The sequence below is a fragment of the Rattus norvegicus genome, chromosome 18 (assembly GCF_021556685.1).
Source record: "Rattus norvegicus strain SHRSP/BbbUtx chromosome 18, alternate assembly SHRSP_T2T, whole genome shotgun sequence".
NCBI classification, from domain to species: Eukaryota; Metazoa; Chordata; class Mammalia; order Rodentia; family Muridae; genus Rattus; species Rattus norvegicus.
The window spans coordinates 55923613-55948150 of NC_141551.1; the positions used below are offsets into that span (position 1 = coordinate 55923613).

General features: G+C 41.2%; 1 protein-coding gene across 1 annotated transcript; it reads left to right on the forward strand.

The window, feature by feature from the left end:
* The first annotated feature begins 358 nt into the window (after positions 1–358).
* Positions 359–19210, forward strand: Ifgga2l2 (interferon-gamma-inducible GTPase 2 like 2). Its single transcript, NM_001024284.2, is given in 2 exon segments — positions 359–457; positions 17185–19210. A coding segment is annotated over 1 exon segment (1233 nt). The 5' UTR covers positions 359–457; positions 17185–17205; the 3' UTR covers positions 18439–19210.
* The last annotated feature ends 5328 nt before the right edge of the window (positions 19211–24538 follow it).

Sequence of the window (24538 nt, forward strand, 5' to 3'; positions counted from 1 at the left end):
TGTGTGACATTAGTTCAGGTTGCATTTGTGGAGTCGTGGATAAGGAAAACCATCTTTCAAGGATTGGGTTCCAGCCTAGTTAGGGAACTGTGTCTCTGTGTGCCCCCTCAGCTTCCAATGACACCCCCCATTGTTATGTTAGAAATGTGTAGCTTTTTCTGCTAACAAATGAAGTGATAATAGAATGAGAAACCGCTCTAAGTTTCATTTTCAATTTCTCTTCTGGGAAATGCAGGAGGTTCTGAGAGCTGCTAGATCTGTGTTCCTCCATGATTGGCCAACACACGCTGAGAGGGGCGGGGCAGAAGCCAGAAGGGTGTGTAAGTCTGTGGAACTGACTTGAGCCACAGAGGAAGCAGGAACGGGGTTTTCACGTGAAGAGACTAGAGAACACACAGGAGGGTGCTTCCGGCAGTGGAACTAAAGCGTATGAATCCACTGGGCACAGGAGTTTCTGGTAAGTGGCCAGGAGCATTCTGGTCTCTGGAAATCCTGTTCACTGCGGTTTTCTTTATTGCAAAGCAGGAGCACTAAGGAAGGGTCTTCTCTGCATCTGTAAGGAACGTGTGCTGTGTCAGGGTGGGATGGCAACTGTCCTTTAGACAGGCTTCCATTTGTAATGCTGGCTTTGTGTGGGAAGACCTTGAAGACAGCTATTATACTGGAGGCTCCATCGAAAAACCAGGAGCTAGAACTGAATGAGAGGGGGAAACTGAAAAGACAAGAACAGCTGTGTGCCTTCGGGGACATTCTGTCTGTGTCCTGCAGGGGACTGTCCCTGTCAAAAGTACATCTGCCTACGGTGTCATTTATCTAATCCTGCTATGGTGCTCACTTATTTAATTTGGTTATCTTCTCTTTCAGAACATTGTCTTTACTCAGGTCTTCCTTGCCACAGACACGGGTGACCTTGCCCTGCCACTTCAGCAGAGAACTCTACTCCGTTCTTGTGCCTCACTGTTCTCGCCAGCTCCTGAGGCTCGCACATCACTCTGAGTACACCTAATGGATACTCAGCAATGAGCTGCTCAGGCAGCACTCAGGGAAGATGATCTGCTGTGTGCTTCCTCTCTTCCTAAGCTCTGTCACCCCAAATCTACCAGTCTGTAGTGACTGGTATGAAAAGAAAGTCCCCATGTAGAGGAAGTTTCTGCATATGCCCCAGGACTGGCCCTCAACCTACAGCCAGACACAGTGGATAAAATCCTTCACATGTCTCTGTTTTCCTGTGGTTTGAGTAGAACAGTTGGCATAACTGTTAAAGGGTTGCTCATGCAGGTTTTACAAAGCACTCAAAACAATTTCCTCCTTAATTGTCCTGTACAACTGAGCCCAGGACGCCGCCTGCCAAGGGCCTGATCAAGAGATCATTCACTCATAGATTTGTAATCTTGGCATCCCTGTCTGCTAAGGCTTAGGAGTGTGAGTAGGGAGTCAGAATTATTGGGGAAGGAGCATGAAACAGATTTCACAGTTTACTGTCCATAATACCCCTATCCCCTACCCCTGCCCTCTTCTTCTATGAGGGTGTTCCCCCACCCAACCACCCACCCCTTCCCACCTCCCTGCCCTGACATTCCTCTACACTGGGGGTGTCCAGCCTTGAAAAGACCAAGGGCTTCTCCTCCCATTGGTGTTCCACAAGGCCATCCTCTGCTACATATGCAGCTAGAGCCATGGGTCTGTCCATGTGTACACTTCGGATGGTGCTTTAGACTGTGGAAGCTCTGTTGGTTGGTATTGTTCTTATGAGGTTGCAAACCCCTTCAGCTCTGAAACTTTGATTGAACAGCACTTTTAATCAGATATTTATTTATTCACATTTAAAATGTTATTCCCTTTCCTTGTTTCTGGTTCATAAGCCCTCTAACTCCTCCAATTCCCCCATCTTCCATAAGGGTGTTCCCCTCCCAATCCACCCTCCCTTACCGCCCCTCCCCGACACTCCCGTACACTGGGGGTCCAACCTAGGCAGGACCAAGGGCTTCTCCTTCTATTGGTGTCCAGCAAGGCCATCTTCTGCTACATATGCAGTTGGAGCCCAGGGTCAGTCCATGTATAGTTTTGGGTAGTGGTTTGGTTCCTGGAAGCTCTGGTCGGTTGGCATTGTTGTTCTTATGGGCTTACAAGTCCCCTCATCTCTTTCAATCCTTCCTCTAATTCCCCCAAAGGGGGACCTGTTCTCAGTTCAGTGGTTTGCTGCTAGAATTCACCTCTGTATTTGATATGCTCTGGATGCATCTCTCAGGAGACATCTATACCCAGTCTCTTTCCACATGCACTTCACAGATTCATCAATCTTATCTAGTATTGGTGGCTGTATAAATATGGGCCACATGTGGGGCAGGCTCTGAATGGCTGTTCCTTCAGTCTCTGCTCTAAACTTTGCCCCCATGTCCACTCCTATGGATATTTTTGGTCCCCCTATTAAGACGGAGCGGGAGCATCCGCATTTTTGTCATCCTTATTCTTGAGCTTCCTGTGGTCTGTGGATTGCATCTTGGATAGTTCGAGCTGTTGGGCTAATAGCCACGTATCAATGAGTGCATACCAAGTGTGTTTTTCTGTGATTGGGTTACCTCACTTAGGATGATATTTTCCAGTTCTGACCATTTGCCTACGAATTTCATAAAGTCATTGTTTTTGATAGCTGAGTAATATTCCATTGTGTAGATGTACCACATTTTTTAATCCATTCCTCTGTTGAAGGGCATCTGGGTTCTTTCCAGCTTCTGGCTATTATAAATAAGGCTGCATGGACATAGTGGAGCACGTGTCTTTGTTATATGTTGGAGCATTTTGGGAGTATATGACCAGGAGAGGTATAGCTGGGTCCTCAGGTAGTTCAATGTCCAATTTTCTGAGGAAGCTCCAGACTGATTTCCAGAATGGTTGTACCAGTCTGCAATCCCACCAACAATGGAGGAGTGTTCCTCTTTCTCCACATCCTCCCCAGCATCTGCTGTCACCTGAGTTTTTTACCTTAGTCATTCTGACTTGCATGAGGTGGAATCTCAGGGTTGTTTTGATTTGCATTTCCCCAATGACTAAGGATGTTGAACATTTCTTTAGGTGCTTTTCGGCCATTCGATATTTCTCACCTGAGAATGTTTTGTTTAGCTCTGTACCCCACATTTTAATAGGGTTATTTGGCTCTATGGAATCTCTGTTCTTGAGTTCTTTATATATTTTGGATATTAGCCCTCTATCAGATATAGGATTGGTAAAGATCTTTTCCCAATCTGCTGGTTGTTGTTTTGTCCTAATGACAGTGTCCTTTGCCTTGCAGAAACTTTGCAGTTTTATCAGGTCCTTTGTCAAATCTTGATCTTAAAGCATAAGCCACTGATATTTTGTTCAAGAAATTTTCCCCCGGGGCTGGAGAAACGGCTCAGAGGTTAAGAGCACTGACTGCTCTTCCGGAGGTCCTGAGTTCAATTCCCAGCAACCACATGGAGACTCACAACCATCTGTAATGGGATCTGATGCCCTCTTCTGGTGTCTGAATACAGCTACAGTGTACTCATACAAATAAATAAATAAATAAATAAATAAATAAATAAATAAATTTTTTTTAAAAAGAAAGAAATTTTCCCCAGTGCCCATGTGATCGAGATTCTTCCCCACTTTTTCCTCTGTTAGTTTCAGTGTATCTGGTTTGATGTTGAGGTCCTTGATCCACTTGGACATAAACTTTGTACAGGGGAATAAGAATAGATTGACTTGTATTCTTCTACATGTTGACCTCCAGTTGAACCAGCACCATTTGTCAAAAATGCTGTCTTTTTTCCATTGGATGGTTTTAGCTCCTTTGTCAAAGATCAACTGACCATAGATAAGTGGGTGCATTTCTGGGTCTTCAATTCTATTCCCCTGATCTATCTGCCAGTCTCTGAACCAATATTCTACAGTTTTTATTACTATTGCTCTGTAATACTGCTTAAGGTCAGGGACAGTGATTCCCCCAGAAGTTCTTTTCTTGTTCAGTAGAGTTTTCACTATCCTGGGTTTTTTGTTATTCCAAATGAAATTTCAAATTGCTCTTTCTGTCTCTATGAAGAATTCAGTTGGAATTTTGATCAGGATTGCATTGAATCTGTAGGTTGCATTTGGCATAGTGGCCATTTTTACTATATACATCCTGCTAATCCATGAGCACAGGGGTATCTTTCCATCTTCTGAGATCTTCTTCAATTTCTTTCTTCAGAGATTTGAAGTTCTTATCATACAAATGTGGTTAAAGTCACATCAAGGTAATTTATATTATTTGCGACTATTGTGAAGAGTGTCATTTCCCGAATTTCTTTCTCATCCTGTTTTTCCTTTGAATAGAGGAAGGCTACTGATTTGTTTGAGATAATTTTATACCCAGCCACTTTGCTGAAGTTGTCTATCAGGCTTAGTAGTTCTCTGGTGGAACCTTTGGGGGCACTTAAGTATACTATCATATTATCCGCAAATAGTGATATTTTGGCTTCTTCCTTTCCATTTTGTATCTCTTTGACCTCCTCTTGTTGTCTGATTGCTCTGGCTAGGACTTTGAGAACTATATTGAATAAGTAGGGAGAGAGTGGGCAGCCTTGTCTAGTCCCTGATTTTAGTGGGATTGCTTCAAGTTTCTCTCCATTAAGTTTGATGTTAGCTACAGGTTTGCTCTATATTGTTCTTACTACCTTCATGTATGGGCCTTGAATTCCTGATCTTTCTAAGACTTTTAAGATGAAAGGGTGTTGAATTTTGTCAAATGCTTTCTCAGCATCTAATGAAATGATCATGTGCTTTTTAATATTTGAGTTACTTTATATAGTGGATTACATTGATGAATTTCCATATATTGAACCATCCCTGCATCCCTAGGATGAAGCCTATGATGGATGATCGATCTGATGTACTCTTGGATTCAGTTTGCAAGAATTTTATTGAATATTTTTGTGTCAATATTCATCAGGGAAAATGGTCTGAAGTTCTCTTTCTTTGTTGGGTCTTTGTGTGGTCTAGGAATACAAGTAATTGTGTCTTCATAGAAGGAATTTGGTAGTGCTCTGTCTGTTCCTATTTTGCGGAATAGTTTGGACAGTATTGGTATGAGGTCGTCTATGAAGGACTAATAGAATTCTCCACTTAATCCATCTGGTTCTGGGATCTTTTTGGTTGGAAGACTTTTAATAATTACTTCTACTTCTTTAGGAGTTATGTGGTTATTTATATGGTTTACCTGTTCCTGATTTAACTTTGGTACCTAGTATTTGTCTAGAAAATTGTCCATTTCCTCCAGATTTTCAAGTCTTATTGAATAGGTTTTTGTAGTAGGATACGATTTTTTTTTAATTTCCTCAGATTCTGTGGTTATGTCTCCCTTTTCATTTCTGATTTTGTTAATTTGGATACTCTCTCTGTGCCCTCTGGTTAGTTTGGCTAAGGATTTATCTATCTTGTTGATTTTCTCAAAAAGTCAGCTCCTGGTTTTGTTGTTTCTTGGTATAGTCCTTTTTGTTTCTATTTGGTTGATTTCATTTCTGAGTTTGATTATTTCCTGCCTTCTACTCCTCTTGGGTGTATTTGCTTCTTTTTGTTCTAGAGCTTTTAGGTGTGCTGTCAAGTTGCTGAAGTATGCTCTCTCCTGTATCTTTTTGGAGGCACTCTGAACTATGAGTTTTCCTCTTAGCACAGCTTTCATTATGTCCCATCAGTTTGGGTAGGTTGTAATTTCATTTTCTTTAAATTCTAAGGAGTCTTTAATCTCTTTCTTTATTTCTTCCATGACTAAGTTATCATTGAGTAGAACATTGTTCAACCACCATGTGTATGTGGGCATTCTGTTGTTATTGTTGTTATTGAAGACCAGCCACAGTCCGTGGTGATCTGATAGGATGCATGGGATTATTTCTATCTTCCTCTATCTCTTGAGGCCTGTTTTGTGACTGATTATATGATCAATTTTGGAGAAAGTACCATGAGGTGCTAAGAAAAGATATATTCTTTTGTTTAGGATGGAATGTTCTATAAATATCTGTTAAGTCCATTTGGTTCATAACTTCTATTAGTTACTCTATATTTCTATTTAATTTCTGTTTCTATGATCTGTCCATTGATGAGAGTTGGGTGTTGAAATCTCCTACTAGTATTGTATGAGGTGCAATGTGTTCTTTGAGCTTTAGTAATTTCTTTTTTTATAGATAGAGGCGCCCTTACATTTAGAGCATAGCTATTTAGGATTGAGACTTCATCTCATTTTTCCTTTGATGAATACAAAGTGTCCTTCCTTATCTTTTTTGATGGTTTTTGGTTGAAAGTTGATTTTATTTGATATTAGAATGGCTACTCCAGCTTGTTTCTTTGGACCATTTGCTTGGAAAGTTTTTTTCCAGCCTTTGGCTCTGAATGAAGTGTCTGTCTTTGTTTCTGAGATGTATTTCCTGTATGCAGTAAAATGCTGGGTCCTCTTTATGTATCCACTCTGTTAGTCATGTCTTCTTATTGCAAAATTGAGTCCATTGATGTGGAGAGATATTAAGGAATAGTGATTATTGCTACCTATTATTTTTGCATTTAAAGGTAGAATTATGTTTGTGTGTCTCTCTTCTTTTGGTTTTCTTGCAAGGAGATTACTTTCTTCCTTTTTCTAGGGTGTAGTTTCCCTCCTTGTTTGTGCTTTTCCATCTACTACCCTTTGTAGGGCTGGACTCATAGAAAGATATTGTGTAAATTTGGTTTTGTCATGGAATATCTTGGTGTCTCCCCCTTTGTTAATTCAGAGATTTGCTGAATATACTAGCCTGGGCTGGCATTTGTGTTCCCTTAGGGTCTGTATGACATCTGCCCAAGGATCTTCTGGCTTTCATAGTCTCTGGTGAGAAATCTGGTGTAATTCTGATAGGTCTGCCCTTATATGTAACTTGAACTTTTTCCCTTACTGCTTTTAATATTCTTCCTTTGTTTTGTGCATTTGTTTTGACTATTATGTGATGGAAGAAATTTCTTTTCTGGTCCAATCTATTTGGTGTTGTGTAGGCTTCTCATGTGTTTATGGGCATCTCTTCCTGTAGGTTAGGGAACTTTTCTTCTATAATTTTGTTGAAGATTTTTACTGAACCTTTAAGTTGGGAGTCTTCATTCTCTTCTATACCTACTATCCCTATGTTTGATCTTCTCATTGTGTCCTGGATTTCATGTATGTTTTGGGTTAGGGGCTTTTTGAGTTTTACATTATCTTTGAGGGTTGTGTCGATGTTTTCTATGGTGCCTTCTGCCCCCGAGATTCTTTTATCTCTTGTATTCTGTTGGTGATGCTTGTGTCTATGACTTGTGATCTCTTCCCTGGGTTTTATATCTCCAGGTTTGTCTCCCTTTGTGCTTTTTTTGTTGTTTCTATTTCCATTTTTAAATCCTGCACAGTTTTGTTCAATTCCTTCACCTGTTTGGTTTTGTTTTCCTGTAATTCTTTCAGGGATTTTTGTGTTTCCTCTTTAAGGGCATCTACTTGTTTATCTGTGTTGTCCTGTATTTCGTTAAGGGAGTTATTTATGTCCTTCTTAAAGTCTTCAATCATTATCATAAAATGTGATTTTAAATCTAAATCTAGCTTTTCTGGTGTGTTTGGATATCCAGTATTTGCTCTGGTGGGAGAACTGGGCTCTGATGATGCCAAGTAGTCTTGGTTTCTGTTGCTTAGGTTCCTCCACTTGCCTCTTGCCATCAGGTTTTCTCTGGTGTTGGTCTTGCTGTTTCTGACAGTGTCTTGACCCTCCTTTAGATCTCAGTGTCAGCATTCCTGTAGACCTGCTTTCCTGTTTTCTTTTGTTTTTTTTTTTTTCAGCTGGTTCTGGAAACAGAGTGCTCTTCTTTCAGGTGTGTAGCCACTCCTGGAGGCTGGCTTTCAGCTCTTGGAGCAGGCAGGAACCGGAAGGATCCTGCCCCTGACTGCTTTTAGGCCCCTGTGCCCAGCGGCCATAGATGGCACTAGGCAATTTCCTCTTGGGTCAAGAATGTGGGCAGAGAGTAGTCTCCTCTGATTTCTCAGGAGTGTCCACACTTCTGAGGGTCCGGCTCTCTCCCCCCACGGGATTTGGGTGCATGGAGCTGTTTGACCAGTTCAATTCAATTCTGGGCACAGACCTGGACTGCGGGTTCCTGCAGCTGACTGCTGTGATATTCCTGTGTCCAGAGCCACTCTGGAATTTCCTCTTGGGCTAAGGATGTGGGCAAATTTGGGCAGAAGTGGCAGTCTGTCCTGTGGTCTCAGGATCATCTGCGCTTCTGAGTGTTCAGCTCTCTCCCCCATGGGCTTTGGGAGCAGGAAGCTGTGGGATGGGATCAGTTCAGTTCTGGGCACAGTCAGAAACCAGAAGTGCCCTGTTTCAGAGGACTTCTGCCTTTCTGTGTCCTGAGTCCACCAGGCAGGTCACTTGGAGCAGAAAAGTTGGTCTTACCTATGCTCTCAGATGTGTAGTCACTCCTGGTGGCTGGCTTTCAGCTCTCAGCTCAGGCAGGAACTGGAAGGGTCCGGCCCCTGACTGCTCCTAGGTCCCTGTGCCCAGGAGGCACAGATGACAATTTCCTCTTGGGTCTGGAATGTGGGCAGAGAGTATTCTCCTCTGATTTCTCAGGAGTGCCTGCACTTCAGGAGGGTCCAGCTCTCCCTGCAATCCGATTTGGATGCAGGGAGTTCAAACAGCATTTTTTAGAAAACCATCCACAGGCAACTATAGAGCCTATCTATCACAATGACTAGCCCAGCAAGATGACCCAATGGTGCAATTGTGACACTTAATATTGGAGGTGACCAATTGGATTGGATTCAACCAATGAGGGATGAGTACCCAGGATGAATAGAAGATATTATTATTAAACAAAAATAAATCAAATCTCATCCATAAAGAGCAAAGAAACAAAACAGACAGTCCTTGAAAGCAACACAAATGTCCAATGAATACATGGCAATAATGTTTGCAAAATCTTTAACCCAGGAAAAGGCAAATGAAAAACTACACTTAGGAGCTAAAGAGATGGTTCAGTGGTTAAGAGAGCTTGCTTCATAATTGTGATGACCCAAGTTCACATCCCAGCAAGCATGTAACAAGCTGGGCAAACCAGCAAATGTCTATAACGCAGAGTGTTTCCAGAAATAAGGGGATTTCTTTTTTATTGGTTATTTTATTTATTTACATTTCACATGTTATCCCCCTTCCCGGTTTCCACTCCACCTTCCCCCCTGCCTCTATGAGGGTGCTATGCCACCCACCCACTCCCTCCTGCTTCAGTGCCCTAGTATTCCCATACACTGGGTCATCTAACCTCTACAGGACTAAGGAACTCCCTCCCAGTGATGCCCAATAAGGCCATCCTCTGCTACAGATCCAGCTGGAGCCATGGGTCCCCCCATTTATACTTTCGTTGGTGGTTTAGTTTCTGGAAGCTTTGAGGGGGGGTCTGGTTGGTTGATATTGTTGTTCTTCCTGTGGGGATGCAAACCCCTTCAGGTCCTTCAGTCCTTGTCCTAAATTCTTCACTGAAGGGAAGGCCATCCAGAGAAAAGGCCATCCAGAGACTGCCCTACCTGGGGATCCATCCCATCTGCAGTCACCAAACCCAGACACTGTTGGTGATACCACAAATAAGAGGTTTTCTTAGGCTTGTTTGCCTCCAGTCTAGGAGAGAAGTGAGCCCCAGATTCTGGGAAACCCTTTTTGAGAGGAATAGACACAGAGTGGAGGTAAAGGAGAACCAATGACTTCTTCTGGCCTCTGCAAACACAAGCACCCCACAACATACACATGCTATCACCCTCCAATAAATTAATAAATAAATATAAATAACTCTTAAAACACAAAGGGCATTGAGAGTTCATCTCACCCAGGAAACATAGCTATCAACTATCAAGGGTAAAGTCACACAAATATTGGAGAGGAGGAGGTGAGAGGGAAGGAACACCTCAATATTATTGATTGGTGGGAGTACAGAAATGAAAATTAGTTCTGCTACCCTAAACAAATGTCATGGTGTGTTCCCCACAAAATACAAAGAGAAAAGTTCACACACTCCCATATGAGGATACTGAGCTCTCCCAGCATCATGTGTTGAAGATACAGTCTTTTCTTCTGTGTATAATTTTTTGAACCCTCTGTCAGATATTCCATGATTGGGTTTCTTTCTGGGCCTTTCCAGTCTTAGCCTGAATTTCTGTGCATGGGTTGGTAGCTTGATGGCTTGGGAATTCCACCTTGCTTGGTGTCATTGTGATTTCAGTCTACATTGCCCACGAGCATTATGATATATCCAAAATGGCTTCTTTACTCATGCTGGCTGTGGTTTCTCACAGATCTGCTGTCAATTGTGTGAATTTTAGGAGTGGTTTTTCTATCCTGTGAAAGATATAACTAGAATTTTCCTCATATCCAAAGATGAGTTTTACTAATACAGCAAATTAATCAATACTAATTCTCCCACTTCATGAGCATGGAAGGCCTTTACAACTTCTAATATCTTCTTCCACTCCTTTCTTCAAAGGTTCAAGTATAAATAAAATACATAAATATTTATTTATAAATAAAATAAAATAAATAAAAATTGTAGAAATCTTTGGCCTCAACTATGCACATACCCTGTTATTCATATTTTAGATATTTGGATGGGACTTCACCCTTATTTATTTCTTAAGAAGTTTGTTACTGCCATATGAAATAACTACTTACTGATTTTTGTGTTGATATTATATCCTGCTACTTTGCTGAAAGTACTCAAAATAATATTCTGTATTAGTGTTCTTTCTACTGATGTAAAAAGACATGACCAAAAGCAACTTTGGGAGGAAGGGATTTATTCGGCTTATATATTCTGGGACACAGTCCATCAAAGAAAGTCAAGGTGAGAACTGAAGTTGAGGCCATGCAGGTGACCTGCTTAATGGCTACCACCACCACCCTGTACTAACCCCATTTCTCTCATTCTCCATAAAAATATATTCAAAAAGAATATTAATGTTGGCTAGATGTGGATAAGCATTTAGATAATTCTATATCTATAAGTTTTAGCCATGTGTATGTGTGCACATCCAACTATGTTTATACACTATTGGGTATTGAACCCAGGGCCTTCTTCATGCCAGAAGCATTTTACCAAATGAGCTACTTTCCAGTGCACAGGTGGATGATTTTTATACAGAAAAATATTAACATAAAGTAGAGCTAAATAATAGTTCAAGCACACTGAACTGTTAAATGGAGTAAATAGGTTTTAACATGATCTTTAAGGGTAAAGAAGCTTCAGATTATTGTTGAAAGTTTTCATTCCCATGGAGATAGGTTCCACGTTATGGAAAAGACACTAGAAAAGTAATTAATTAACAATAATTATGTCAAATAAAATTGCTAAAAGTAGAAGTGTAAAAGGAAGGTTTATGTGACTATTGGGGAAACAACATTTACTAAACATTGATGACAATTATTTTTTTGCTTCTCAGTTTGAGAAATTACACTTAAGGTAGTTAAAATTCATTGTAACTTGAAAGCACATTCTGAAGAAAGTATGCCTGGGTAGAAAAACATCTTGGATGTGCATGTAAGCTCCAGTCTAATTAGAGGCAACAGGATTGCTCCAATTCCAAAACTAGTTGGCTAAGGGGCACATGCGGATGGTGATGTGAATACTCCTACTTCGGTTGACTTTTTTTTTATTAACTTGAGTATTTCTTATTTTCCTTTCCAGTGTTATTCTCTTTCCCAGTTTCCGGGCAAACATCCCCCTAATCCCTCCCCCTCCCCTTCTTTATGGGTGTTCCCCTCCCCATCATCCCCCCATTGCCGCTCTCCCCCCAACAATCACGTTCACTGGGAGTTCAGTCTTAGTAGGACCAAGGGCTTCCCCTTCCACTGGTGATCTTACTAGGCTATTCATTGCTACCTATGAGGTCAGAGTCCAGGTTCAGTCCATGTATAGTCTTTAGGTAGTGGCTTAGTCCCTGGAAGCTCTGGTTGCTTGGCATTGATGTTCATAAGGGGTCTTGAGCTCCTTCAAGCTCTTCCAGTTCTTTCTCTGATTCCTTCAACGGGGGTCCCGTTCTCAGTTCACTGGTTTGCTGCTGGCATTTGCCTCTCTATTTGCTGTATTCTGGCTGTGTCTCTCAGGAGCGATCTACATCCGGCTCCTGTCGGCCTGCACTTCTTTGCTTCATCCATCTTGTCTAATTGGATGGCTGTATATGTATGGGCCACATGTGGGGCAGGCTCTGAATGGGTGTTCCTTCTGTGTCTGTTTTAATCTTTGCCTCTCTATTCCCTGCCAAGGGTATTCTTGTTCCCCTTTTAAAGAAGGAGTGAAGCATTCAAATTTTGATCATCCGTCTTGAGTTTCATTTGTTCTAGGCATCTAGGGTAATTCAAGCATTTGGGCTAATAGCCACTTATCAATGAGTGCATACCATGTGTGTTCTTCTGTGATTGGGTTACCTCACTCAGGATGATATTTTCCAGTTCCATCCATTTGCCTATGAATTTCATAAAGTCATTGTTTTTGATAGCTGAGTAATATTCCATTGTGTAGATGTACCACATTTTCTGTATCCATTCCTCTGTTGAAGGGCATCTGGGTTCTTTCCAGCTTCTGGCTATTATAAATAAGGCTGCGATGAACATAGTGGAGCACGTGTCTCTTTTATATGTTGGGGCATCTTTTGGGTATATGCCCAAGAGAGGTATAGCTGGATCCTCAGGCAGTTCAATGTCCAATTTTCTGAGGAACCTCCAGACTGATTTCCAGAATGGTTGTACCAGTCTGCAATCCCACCAACAATGGAGAAGTGTTCCTCTTTCTCCACATCCTCGCCAGCATTTGCTGTCACCTAAGTTTTTGATCTTAGCCATTCTCACTGGTGTGAGGTGAAATCTCAGGGTTGTTTTGATTTTCATTTCCCTTATGACTAAAGACGTTGAACATTTCTTTAGGTGTTTCTCAGCCTTTCGGCATTCCTCAGCTGTGAATTCTTTGTTTAGATCTGAACCCCATTTTTTTTTTTTTACAAAACAGGCTTCAGAATCCCAAATGTAACTTCTTGAGTCAAGTTCTGTTACAAGGATACACTGCTTATTAAATATAGTTTAAAGCCTTTTTACAAGCCTCCATGCCTAGCTTTTTTTTTTCGTTGTTTTTTTTTTTTTTTTATTAACTTGAGTATTTCTTATATACATTTCGAGTGTTATTCCCTTTCCCGGTTTCCGGGCAAACATCCCCCTCCCCCGTCCCCTTCCTTATGGGTGTTCCCCTCCCAACCCTCCCCCCATTGCCGCCCTCCCCCCATAGACTAGTTCACTGGGGGTTCAATCTTAGCAGGACCCAGGGCTTCCCCTTCCACTGGTGCTCTTACTAGGATATTCATTGCTACCTATGGGGTCAGAGTCCAGGGTCAGTCCATGTATAGTCTTTAGGTAGTGGCTTAGTCCCTGGAAGCTCTGGTTGCTTGGCATTGTTGTATTTTTGGGGTCTCGAGCCCCTTCAAGCTCTTCCAGTTCTTTCTCTGATTCCTTCAATAGGGGACCTATTCTCAGTTCAGTGGTTTGCTGCTGGCATTCGCCTCTGTATTTGCTGTATTCTGGCTGTGTCTCTCAGGAGCGATCTACATCCGGCTCCTGTCGGTCTGCACTTCTTTGCTTCATCCATCTTGTCTAATTGGGTGGCTGTATATGTATGGGCCACATGTGAGGCAGGCTCTGAATGGGTGTTCCTTAAGTCTCTGTTTTAATCTTTGCCTCTCCCTTCCCTGCCAGGGGTATTCTTTTTCCTCATTTAAAGAAGGAGTGAAGCATTCACATTTTGATCATCCGTCTTGAGTTTCGTTTGTTCTAGGGATCTAGGGTAATTCAAGCATTTGGGCTAATAGCCACTTATCAATGAGTGCATACCATGTATGTCTTTCTGTGATTGGGTTAGCTCACTCAGGATGATATTTTCCAGTTCCAACCATTTGCCTACGAATTTCATAAACTCGTTGTTTTTGATAGCTGAGTAATATTCCATTGTGTAGATGTACCACATTTTCTGTATCCATTCCTCTGTTGAAGGGCATCTGGGTTCTTTCCATTTTCTGGCTATTATAAATAAGGCTGCGATGAACATAGTGGAGCACGTGTCTCTTTTATATGTTGAGGCATCTTTTGGGTATATGCCCAAGAGAGATATAGCTGGATCCTCAGGCAGTTCAATGTCCAATTTTCTGAGGAACCTCCAGACTGATTTCCAGAATGGTTTTACCAGTTTGCAATCCCACCAACAATGGAGGAGTGTTCCTCTTTCTCCACATCCTCGCCAGCATCTGCTGTCACCTGAGTTTTTGATCTTAGCCATTCTCACTGGTGTGAGGTGAAATCTGAGGATTGTTTTGATTTGCATTTCCCTTATGACTAAAGATGTTGGACATTTCTTTAGGTGTTTCTCAGCCATTCGGCATTCCTCAGCTGTGAATTCTTTGTTTAGCTCTGAACCCCATTTTTAATAGGGTTATTTGTTTCCCTGCGGTCTAACTTCTTGAGTTCTTTGTATATTTTGGATATAAGGCCTCTATCTGTTGTAGGATTGGTAAAGATCTTTTCCCAATCTGTTGGTTGCCGTTTTGTCCTAACCACAGTGTCCTTTGCCTTACAGAAGCTTTGCAGTTTTATGAGATCCCATTTGTCGATTCTTGATCTTAGAGCATAAGCCATTGGTGTTTTGTTCAGGAAATTTTTTCCAGTGCCCATGTGTTCCAGATGCTTCCCTAGTTTTTCTTCTATTAGTTTGAGTGTATCTGGTTTGATGTGGAGGTCCTTGATCCACTTGGACTTAAGCTTTGTACAGGGTGATAAGCATGGATCGATCTGCATTCTTCTACATGATGACCTCCAGTTGAACCAGCACCATTTGCTGAAAATGCTATCTTTTTTCCATTGGATGGTTTTGGCTCCTTTGTCAAAAATCAAGTGCCCATAGGTGTGTGGGTTCATTTCTGGGTATTCAATTCTATTCCATTGGTCTATCTGTCTGTCTCTGTACCAATACCATGCAGTTTTTATCACTATTGCTCTGTAATACTGCTTGAGTTCAGGGATAGTGATTCCCCCTGAAGTCCTTTTATTGTTGAGAATAGTTTTGGCTATCCTGGGTTTTTTGTTATTCCAGATGAATTTGCAAAATGTTCTGTCTAACTCTTTGAAGAATTGGATTGGTATTTTGATGGGGATTGCATTGAATCTGTAGATTGCTTTTGGTAGAATGGCCATTTTTACTATATTAATCCTGCCAATCCAAGAGCATGGGAGATCTTTCCATCTTCTGAGGTCTTCTTCAATTTCTTTCTTCAGAGGCTTGAAGTTCTTATTGTACAGATCTTTTACTTGCTTGGTTAAAGTCACACCGCGGTACTTTATATTATTTGGGTCTATTATGAAGGGTGTCGTTTCCCTAATTTCTTTCTCGGCTTGTTTCTCTTTTGTGTAGAGGAAGGCAACTGATTTATTTGAGTTAATTTTATACCCAGCCACTTTGCTGAAGGTGTTTATCGGCTTTAGTAGTTCTCTCGTGGAACTTTTGGGATCACTAAAATATACTATCATATCATCTGCAAATAGTGATATTTTGATTTCTTATTTCCAATCTGTATCCCCTTGACCTCCTTTTGTTGTCTGATTGCTCTGGCTTGAACTTCAAGAACTATATTGAATAAGAAGGGAGAGAGTGGGCAGCCTTGTCTAGTCCCTGATTTTAGTGGGATTGCTTCAAGTTTCTCTCCATTTAGTTTAATGTTAGCAACTGGTTTGCTGTATATGGCCTTTACTATGTTTAGGTATGGGCCTTGAATTCCTATTCTTTCCAGGACTTTTATCATGAAGGGGTGTTGAATTTTGTCAAATGCTTTCTCAGCATCTAATGAAATGATCATGTGGTTTTGTTCTTTCAGTTTGTTTATATAATGGATGGTTGATGGTTTTCCGTATATTAAACCATCCCTGCATGCCTGGGATGAAGCCTACTTGATCATGGTGGATGATTGTTTTGATGTACTCTTGGATTCGATTTGCCAGAATTTTATTGAGTATTTTTGCGTCGGTATTCATAAGGGAAATTGGTCTGAAGTTCTCTTTCTTTGTTGGGTCTTTGTGTGGTTTAGGTATAAGAGTAATTGTGGCTTCATAGAAGGAATTCGGTAGTGCTCCATCTGTTTCAATTTTGTGGAATAGTTTGGATACTATTGGTATGAGGTCTTCTATGAAGGTCTGATAGAATTCTGCACTAAACCCGTCTGGACCTGGGCTCTTTTTGGTTGGGAGACCTTTAATGACTGCTTCTATTTCCTTAGGAGTTATGGGGTTATTTAACTGGTTTATCTGTTCCTGATTTAACTTCAGTACCTGGTATCTGTCTAGGAAATTGTCCATTTCCTGCAGATTTTCAAGTTTTGTTGAATATACACTTTTATAGTAAGATCTGATGATTTTTTTAATTTCCTCTGAATCTGTAGTTATGTCTCCCTTTTCATTTCTGATTTTGTTAATTTGGACACACTCTCTGTGTCCTCTCGTTAGTCTGGCTAAGGGTTTATCTATCTTGTTGATTTTCTCAAAGAACCAACTTTTGGTTCTGTTGATTCTTTCTATGGTCCTTTTTGTTTCTACTTGGTTGATTTCAGCTCTGAGTTTGATTATTTCCTGCCTTCTACTCCTCTTGGGTGTATTTGCTTCTTTTTGTTCTAGACCTTTTAGGTGTGTTGTCAAGCTGGTGACATATGCTCTTTCCTGTTTCTTTCTGCAGGCACTCAGCGCTATGAGTTTTCCTCTTAGCACAGCTTTCATTGTGTCCCATAAGTTTGGGTATGTTGTACCTTCATTTTCATTAAATTCTAAAAAGTCTTTAATTTCTTTCTTTATTTCTTCCTTGACCAGGTTATCATTGAGTAGAGCATTGTTCAATTTCCACGTATATGTGGGCATTCTTCCCTTATTGTTATTGAAGACCAGCTTTAGGCCGTGGTACTCTCGGTTGACTTTTAAAGTTTCCATCATAAAGGACTTACTGGAGAGCAAGTAGAAGTACATAAGAACCAGTCCACATCAGAATGTAGCAGGCTTCATTCCAGAGGACACAGTGCTTTCAGAGAGCAAAGCACCAAGGCGTTCCTCTGCCATCAGTCTCCTGCAACTTACTCTCCCTTCTTCCTTCCAGGGCCTTTGTTTGCTCAGTGTCATGGGTCAGCTGTTCTCTGGCACAGCTAAGAGTGAAGCCTTGTACTCCAGCTTCAGTGAATATTTTAAGAAGTTTAAGGCAGAAAACAAAATCATTTCTCAGGAAACCATCACATTGATTGAATTATACCTGATACTAGAAGACCTTCCGCAGGCAAATAATGAAATTACTTCTGCATTGAGAAAACTTGCTAACACCCCACTCAATGTAGCTGTGATAGGAGAGTCTGGAACAGGGAAGTCCAGCTTCATCAATGTCTTCAGGGGGGTTGGACATGAAGATGAAACTGCAGCTCCGATTGGGGTAGTGGAGACAACCATGAGGAGAACTCCATACAGACATCCCAACATTCCGAATGTGGTTGTTTGGGATCTGCCGGGGATTGGAACCACAAATTTCCCACCAAAAGACTATCTGGAGAAAATGAAATTCTGTGAGTATGACTTCTTCATTATTATTTCAGCCACACGCTTTAGGAAAAACGATATAGACCTCGCCAAAGCAGTCAGCATGATGAAGAAGGATTTCTATTTTGTGAGAACCAAGATGGACATAGATCTAGAAAATGAAACGGAATGCAAAGACACCTTTAGCAGAGAAACCTTCCTGAAGCATATCCGAAGCCATTGTGTGACTATGTTTAAGAAGAATAACCTTCATGTGCCGCCGATCTTCCTGATCTCAAACAGAAATGTATCTGACTATGATTTCCCGATCCTGAAGGCCATGCTGCAAAACAAACTTTCTACTCACACATATCACAACATTATGGTTTCCTTGCCTAATATTACAGAGGCAGCCATTGAAAGAAAACACACCTTTATACAGCAGTTTATCTGGCTAGAAGCCTTCAAAGATGGAGTTTTGATGACTATTCCTGTAGTGGACACCCTCAAAGACAGTGATGTGGAGAAGTTAAAGATGAGTTTAAACCACTATCGAGTTCTCTTTGGAGTGGATGATGCAACCCTGCAGTTCATGGCGAAGGATTCCCAAGTGCCTGTTGAACAACTGAGAAAAATCATTAAATCTCCTTATTTGTTAGAAACTAAGAAAAGAAAAGCATTAGAAGGGATGCTTTTAAAATACATGGAGAAATCTGCCTCAGCTAATGGTGGGCTCCTGGCAACAGGTCTTTACTTTAGGAAATCCTTTTACTTACAACTTCTTTTCCTTGACACAGTGGCTGAAGATGCCAAAGTTCTCCTTAGAGAGACACATTCAAGAAACTAGTTCAGACTAGTTTAGGCCAAGCATGGAGGTGCACACCCTAACACCAGGACTCCACTCAGGAGGCAGAGGCAGGCACATGTCTGTGAGTTTGAAGGCAACCAATTAGGCTACATAGCGAATTCCAACTAGAGTTACCTGGTGAGGCCCTGCCTCAAAAGAACCAAGCCAATAAAAAATATGTAAGTTCAAACTCAAGTCACCCACAGCCACGGACCATAACCATGTCATTAGCCAATCTGCTAACTACATGAGACATCTGAGGACCAGGCTCATTAGTGTGAATTATAACAGAATTCTCTCACTAGCTGATGTTCTCTCTCACTACGTACCTTTCTGTCTCTCAAACACGCATGCGTGCACACATGCATGTGCGCATGTGCAAGCACACACACACACACACACACACACACACGTACACACACGTATACACACATACATTCACTTGAACTTTACCTATTCCTGCTATCATCAAGCCTGTGTTAGAGAGTGACTAGCATGGTTTACAGATTCTCTCAACAGGAAGAACTTAAGACCAAAGTAGAAAGAAACCATAACCACAGATCATAAGTTTGCTAATGAACAACAAACTCCTAAAACTCCTGCCACATTCTTGCTAGGGATAATTACTAGAAAACATCTGTAATTCTGTGCCAGGAACTGGAGAACTCTGAATTACTGTCATTACATGTCTTGCTTATGGTTATTTAGAATAAAACCTGTTTTAAGCCACACATGGCACCATAAAATATGTAATAAATTGTTGATTAAAAAAGAGTGTCTGCTGTTGTTATCCCCACTGCACCCTTGATATGCTACTGTTGATTATGGGAAATGATGCTTTTGTTCGCTGGTAATCTCAATTCTTGTTCACTGAGCTAACACTTCTCTGAATCGTAAAGAAATGTCTCATTTGCTGTATGGATGCATCATCTGTCATTTAAAAAGCCTGTGGCCTATGGGGTAGGCAGGAACTGAAAGATGGGATAACCAAGAGGAGAAAGAATTCTGGAATAAAGCGATACAGGATTGTTGTTGGTTATTAGTACTGCACATTTGCTCCTCCACAGGGCTCTGGGCCACTCCAGGTGCAGGACACAGGAAGTTGATGGAGTTTAGTCCACTGCCAGGCTGCTGGCTGTTGGGATGTGGGAAGCCACATGACACCACTCCCGGGGTGGGGAAGCACCTTCTAACAGTAAGACAGAGCCTGAGCTGCTTCAGGGTTCCTAGGGCCTGTGAGGAGGCCAGAACCATCAGGTTTTCAGACTCTTAAGCATCCAGGCACTGTTGGGATGCAGAGGAAGAGCAGAGGAGTGGGGTAGGGGAGAAGGGGGAGCTCTGTCTGGTCCTTGGGAAGAGGGGTTCTGTGATCATTGACTGGACTGCCTTAGCCTTGAGTTTACTGATGGGGCCTGGCTAGGAGCACAGAGAGGCCATCTACAGATTAGGCGCAACTCTGTAGGCAAAGGCCTTCTCTATGGCTCCCTATTGTGGATCCCAATGAAAAGAGAAGTCTGTGGTTTTAAGACATTTATTGTCATGGTGGAAAATAGATGGTTAAAACCATATCCCACTTCTCAGGTTAGGCCTGAGATTAAATACCTTTCACAGGGAAGAGTGTCTGGGAAGAAAAGGTGATTGGCTAAGCCTCCAGGCCTTTATGTACCGCATTATAATAGAGATCTGTCTTGAGCCTGTGACCAGTGGTCACTTCCTCTACCTGTGGATGGGCTTGAGACATTGCCCTTACATGACTGATGGCCATAAATCTATGGGGGACCAGAAAAACACTCTGGAAAAAGCAAGATTTTGATATAAAATCACTATTCATGATGATGTTAGAGGACTTTAAGAAGGACATAAATGCATAAATGAAATACAGGACAACACAAGTAAACAGGTAGAAGCCCTCAAAGAGGAAACCCAAAAATCCCTTAAATAATTATAGGAAAACAGAATGAAGCAGGTGAAGGAATTGAACAAAACCATACAGGATCTAAAAATGAAAATAGAAACAATAAAGAAATAACAAAGGGAGACAACTCTGGAGATAGAAAACCTAGGAAAGAGATCAGGAGTCATAGACACAAGCATTACCAACAGAATACAAGAGATAGAAGACAAAATCTGAGGGGCAGAAGATGCCATAAAAAACATTGACACAACAGTCAAAGAAAATGCAAAACAAAAAGGTCCTAACCCCAAACATCAAGGACACAATGAGAAGATCAAGCCTAAGGATAATAGGTAGAAAAGAGAGCGAAGATTCCCAAATTAAAGGGCCAATAAATATCTTCAACAAAATTATAGAAGAAAACTTCCCTAACTTAAAGGAGGAAATGCCTATAAACATAAACATAAACATAAACACACAAGAAGCCTACAGAACTCCAAATAGATTGGAACAGAAAAGAAGTTCTTCCCATCACATAATAGTCAAAACATCTGTGATGCTTTGCATATGCTTTGCGCAGAGACTGGCACTATTAGAAGGTGTGGCTTTGCTGGAGGAAGTGTGTCACTGTGGGGATGGGCTTGGAGACCCTCCTCCTAGCTGCCTGAGGATGCTCAGTCTGTTCCCACCTTCCTTCTGGTGAAGATGTAGAACTCAGTGACTCCTGCACCATTCCTGTGTGGATGCTGCGATGCTGCCATGCTCCCACCTTGATGATAATGGACTGAACTTCTGAGCCTGTAAGTCAGCCCCAATTAAATGTTGTCCTTTCTAAAACTTACATTGGTCTGGTATCTATTCACAGCAGTAAACCCATAACTAAGACCAGAAATGCACAAAACAAAGAAAAAATATTAAAAGCAGTAAGGGGAAAAGGTCAAGTCACATATAAGGGCAGACCTATCAGAATTGCATCAGAGACTATGAGAGCCAGAAGATCCTAGGCACATGTCATACAGATTCTAAGAGAACACAAATGCCAGCCCAGGCTACTATATCCAGAAAAACTCTCAATTAACATAAATGGAGAAACCAAGTTATTTCATGACAAAACCAAATTTACAAAATATCTTTCCACAGATCCAGCCCTACAAAGGATAATAGATAGAAAATTCCAATACAAGGAGGAAAACTACACCCTAGAAAAAGACAGAAAGTAATCTTCTTGCAACAAACCCAAAAGAAGAGAGCCACACAAACATAATTCCACCTCTAGCAACAAAAATAACAGGAAACAACAATCACTATTCTTTAATATCTCTCAACCTCAGTGGACTCAATTCCCCAATAAAAAGACATAGATTAAGAGACTGGATACATAAACAGGGCCCAACATTTTGCTTCATACAGGAAACAAACCTGGAGGACAAAGACAGACACTACCGCAGAGTAAAAGGCTAGAAAACAATTTTTCAAGTTAATGATCCCAAGAAACAAGCTGAAGTAGCCATTCTAATATCAAATAAAATCGACTTTCAAACAAAATTTATTTTAGGAAGATAAGGAAGGACACTTCATATCTATCAAAGTGAAAATCCACCAAGATGAATTCTGAATTCTGAATATCTATGCTCCAAATGCAAGTGCACCTACAATCAAAAGAGAAACCTTACTAAAATGTTCAAATCACCCATTGCACCTCACACAATAATAGCGGGAGATTTCAACACCCCACTCTCAGCAATGGTCAGGTCATGGAAACAGAAACTAAACAGAGACACAGAGAAACTAACAGAAGTTATGAACCAAATGGATTTGATCGATATCTATAGAACATTTCATCCTAAAACAGAATACAACTATTCATCCTCCTTCAGACAGAGGTTACATAAACCATCACAAACATGGACAAACCCAAAGGAATATTGATCTCTGGTGGACTGGCCTTTAGAAGCTATTAGAGACCCTTGGTCACCACAGAATGGGGTCACCATGAATTTCAGGAAGACCACAAAGGACAAATATCACAGAGTACACTGAATATGAGCCAATATTGAATGCCCAGTTTATTTCATCAGATAGAACTGTATTGCAAGAGCTACGAGGGCACCATCAGTTAAGTGTTTGCTGTGCATGAGGACCTCAGTAGGGATCGCAGCACCCACATAAAACTCCAGGTGTGTCACACATGCCTGACACCCAACACTGGGAGCCTAGAGAGTGGAAGATCCCTGGAGCTTGCTGGGGCCATATAACTGAGTCAGAGAGCTGCAGGCTCAGGGAGAGACCCTGCTCAAAAATATGATGGAGGAGCAAATGAAGAAGACAGTAAAGGTGTTCTTCCTATATCCCCTGTTTCTAACTTTTTATGCTTATACTTTTAATAATATATTTACTTTGTTATGTTTTAATTAGAGTTTTAATTTTACTTTGCATTTGTTAATTTAAGATGAATTAAATTTATCTATCATTTCTTTTGGTTTTTTGAGACAGCGTTTCTCTGTGTAGAATTGGCTATTTTGGAACAAGGTGTATTTTTTTTAATAATGTACAGTACTTTGTTTTTAATAATGTTCAAAAACTGGGAGACCAAATCCTTTAAGTTCAGACTCGATTTTAGAGAACTTGAATTCAGGTAAACTAGCAGGCTAGCACCTAGCATTAAATCCCAAGTTATTCCCCTCTCCAAACAAAACCAGAGCCTAGCTCCTGTTTCTAGGCTAACTCTTACAAGACCTGCCTCTCCAGGTTAATCTCCCCCAACAAATCCAGCATTTCCAGGTTAATCCTCAACAAGCCCACTCCTTGCTTAACAACCACGAATGCAGAGGGAAGCAAAAGTGAAGTTTATGGTTTGACCCCCAGCACCAGCCAATTATGCTAAAGGCCATAGTAGCTCTCCAATTAGATGCTTCTCAGACTTGAAACACTCACCCTCCCTTGTTGCTCTCTATAAAAACTTACCCCCATAGATGTTCTGGCTCCTCTCCACCAAAACCATCCTGTGTGTGGGTGGTGGGCTAAGGGGCCAGAGCTACCTTGAATAAAGGCCCTTGTGTGATTGCCTCAGTATGAAGCAGCCATCTTTCTTTTCTCACTAGTTTTGGTATGACGTCTATTTCTTCAGATATTAGAACAGCTACATCTGCTTGTTTCTAAGTCCATTGGCTTGGACACCTTTTCCTCAGTCCTTGACCCCAAAGGAGTGCCAATCTTTTGTGGTACAGTGAATATTGGAGACAACAACCTGGGTTTTCATGAAAAATACTTGTGGGTTTTTTTTTTAAGTAGGAAACCGAGACTATTAAAATTTAGAATTACTGTTGAAACTTACGTGTTGATTCCAGAGGGTTTGCTGATATTTTAGGGATGGGTTTGGGGTTTGTTTGTTCTTTGTTTCCTGTTTAGTTTTATTAGCATGCTTTATCCTTTCCTCTGGCTTGCCCCAGGCTGGAATTTTTTCTCTTCAGTTCATAGACTTCCTTCCAGTATCTTCTGTGGAGCTGCCTCTGTCATCACAGATTTGTGTTTTATCTATTTTCATCATAGAAAGTTCTTCTTTCTCCCTCAGGTATGACAGATAACTTGGCTCAGTGTTCTGGATGGACAGTTGTATTTACTCAAAACTTGAATAGAAAAGTAAGACAATGACGGAACGCAACTGCAGGAGCAAAGAATTCCTCTCACCTTACACCTCCCACCTCGCAGTCCATCACTGAGAAAACTTAGGAGAGAAACTCAAGGCTGGCACCTGAAAAGGAAACCATTAAGGAAGGCTGTTTGCTGGCCTGCTCTCTGGCTCAGGCTGAGTTGGACTTTTCATCCCAGGATCACTTAGCTATAGATATTGTTGCCGACAGTAGACTGAACCCCATACACTAATCATCAATCAGGAAACTTTCTTAGGGATGAAAAGATGGCTCAGAAGTTTAGAGCATTTGGGTGCTCTTCCAGAGGACATGAGTTTGGTTTCTGTGAGTCACATAGTGGCTCACAGATGTCTGTAAGGCTAGTCCCCGGGGATCAAATGCTCTCTTCTGGCTTCTAAAGACACCAGACGACAAGCAGTACATAGATACAGACAAAACAGCCATAGGTATTGAATTAATTATTTTCTTTAGCCACTCACAGACATGGCTTTGTGTGCTTACTGAATATTGACAGTTATTTGCATTAGGAGGAGGTGAGGAGGGTCTTGGGATCCTT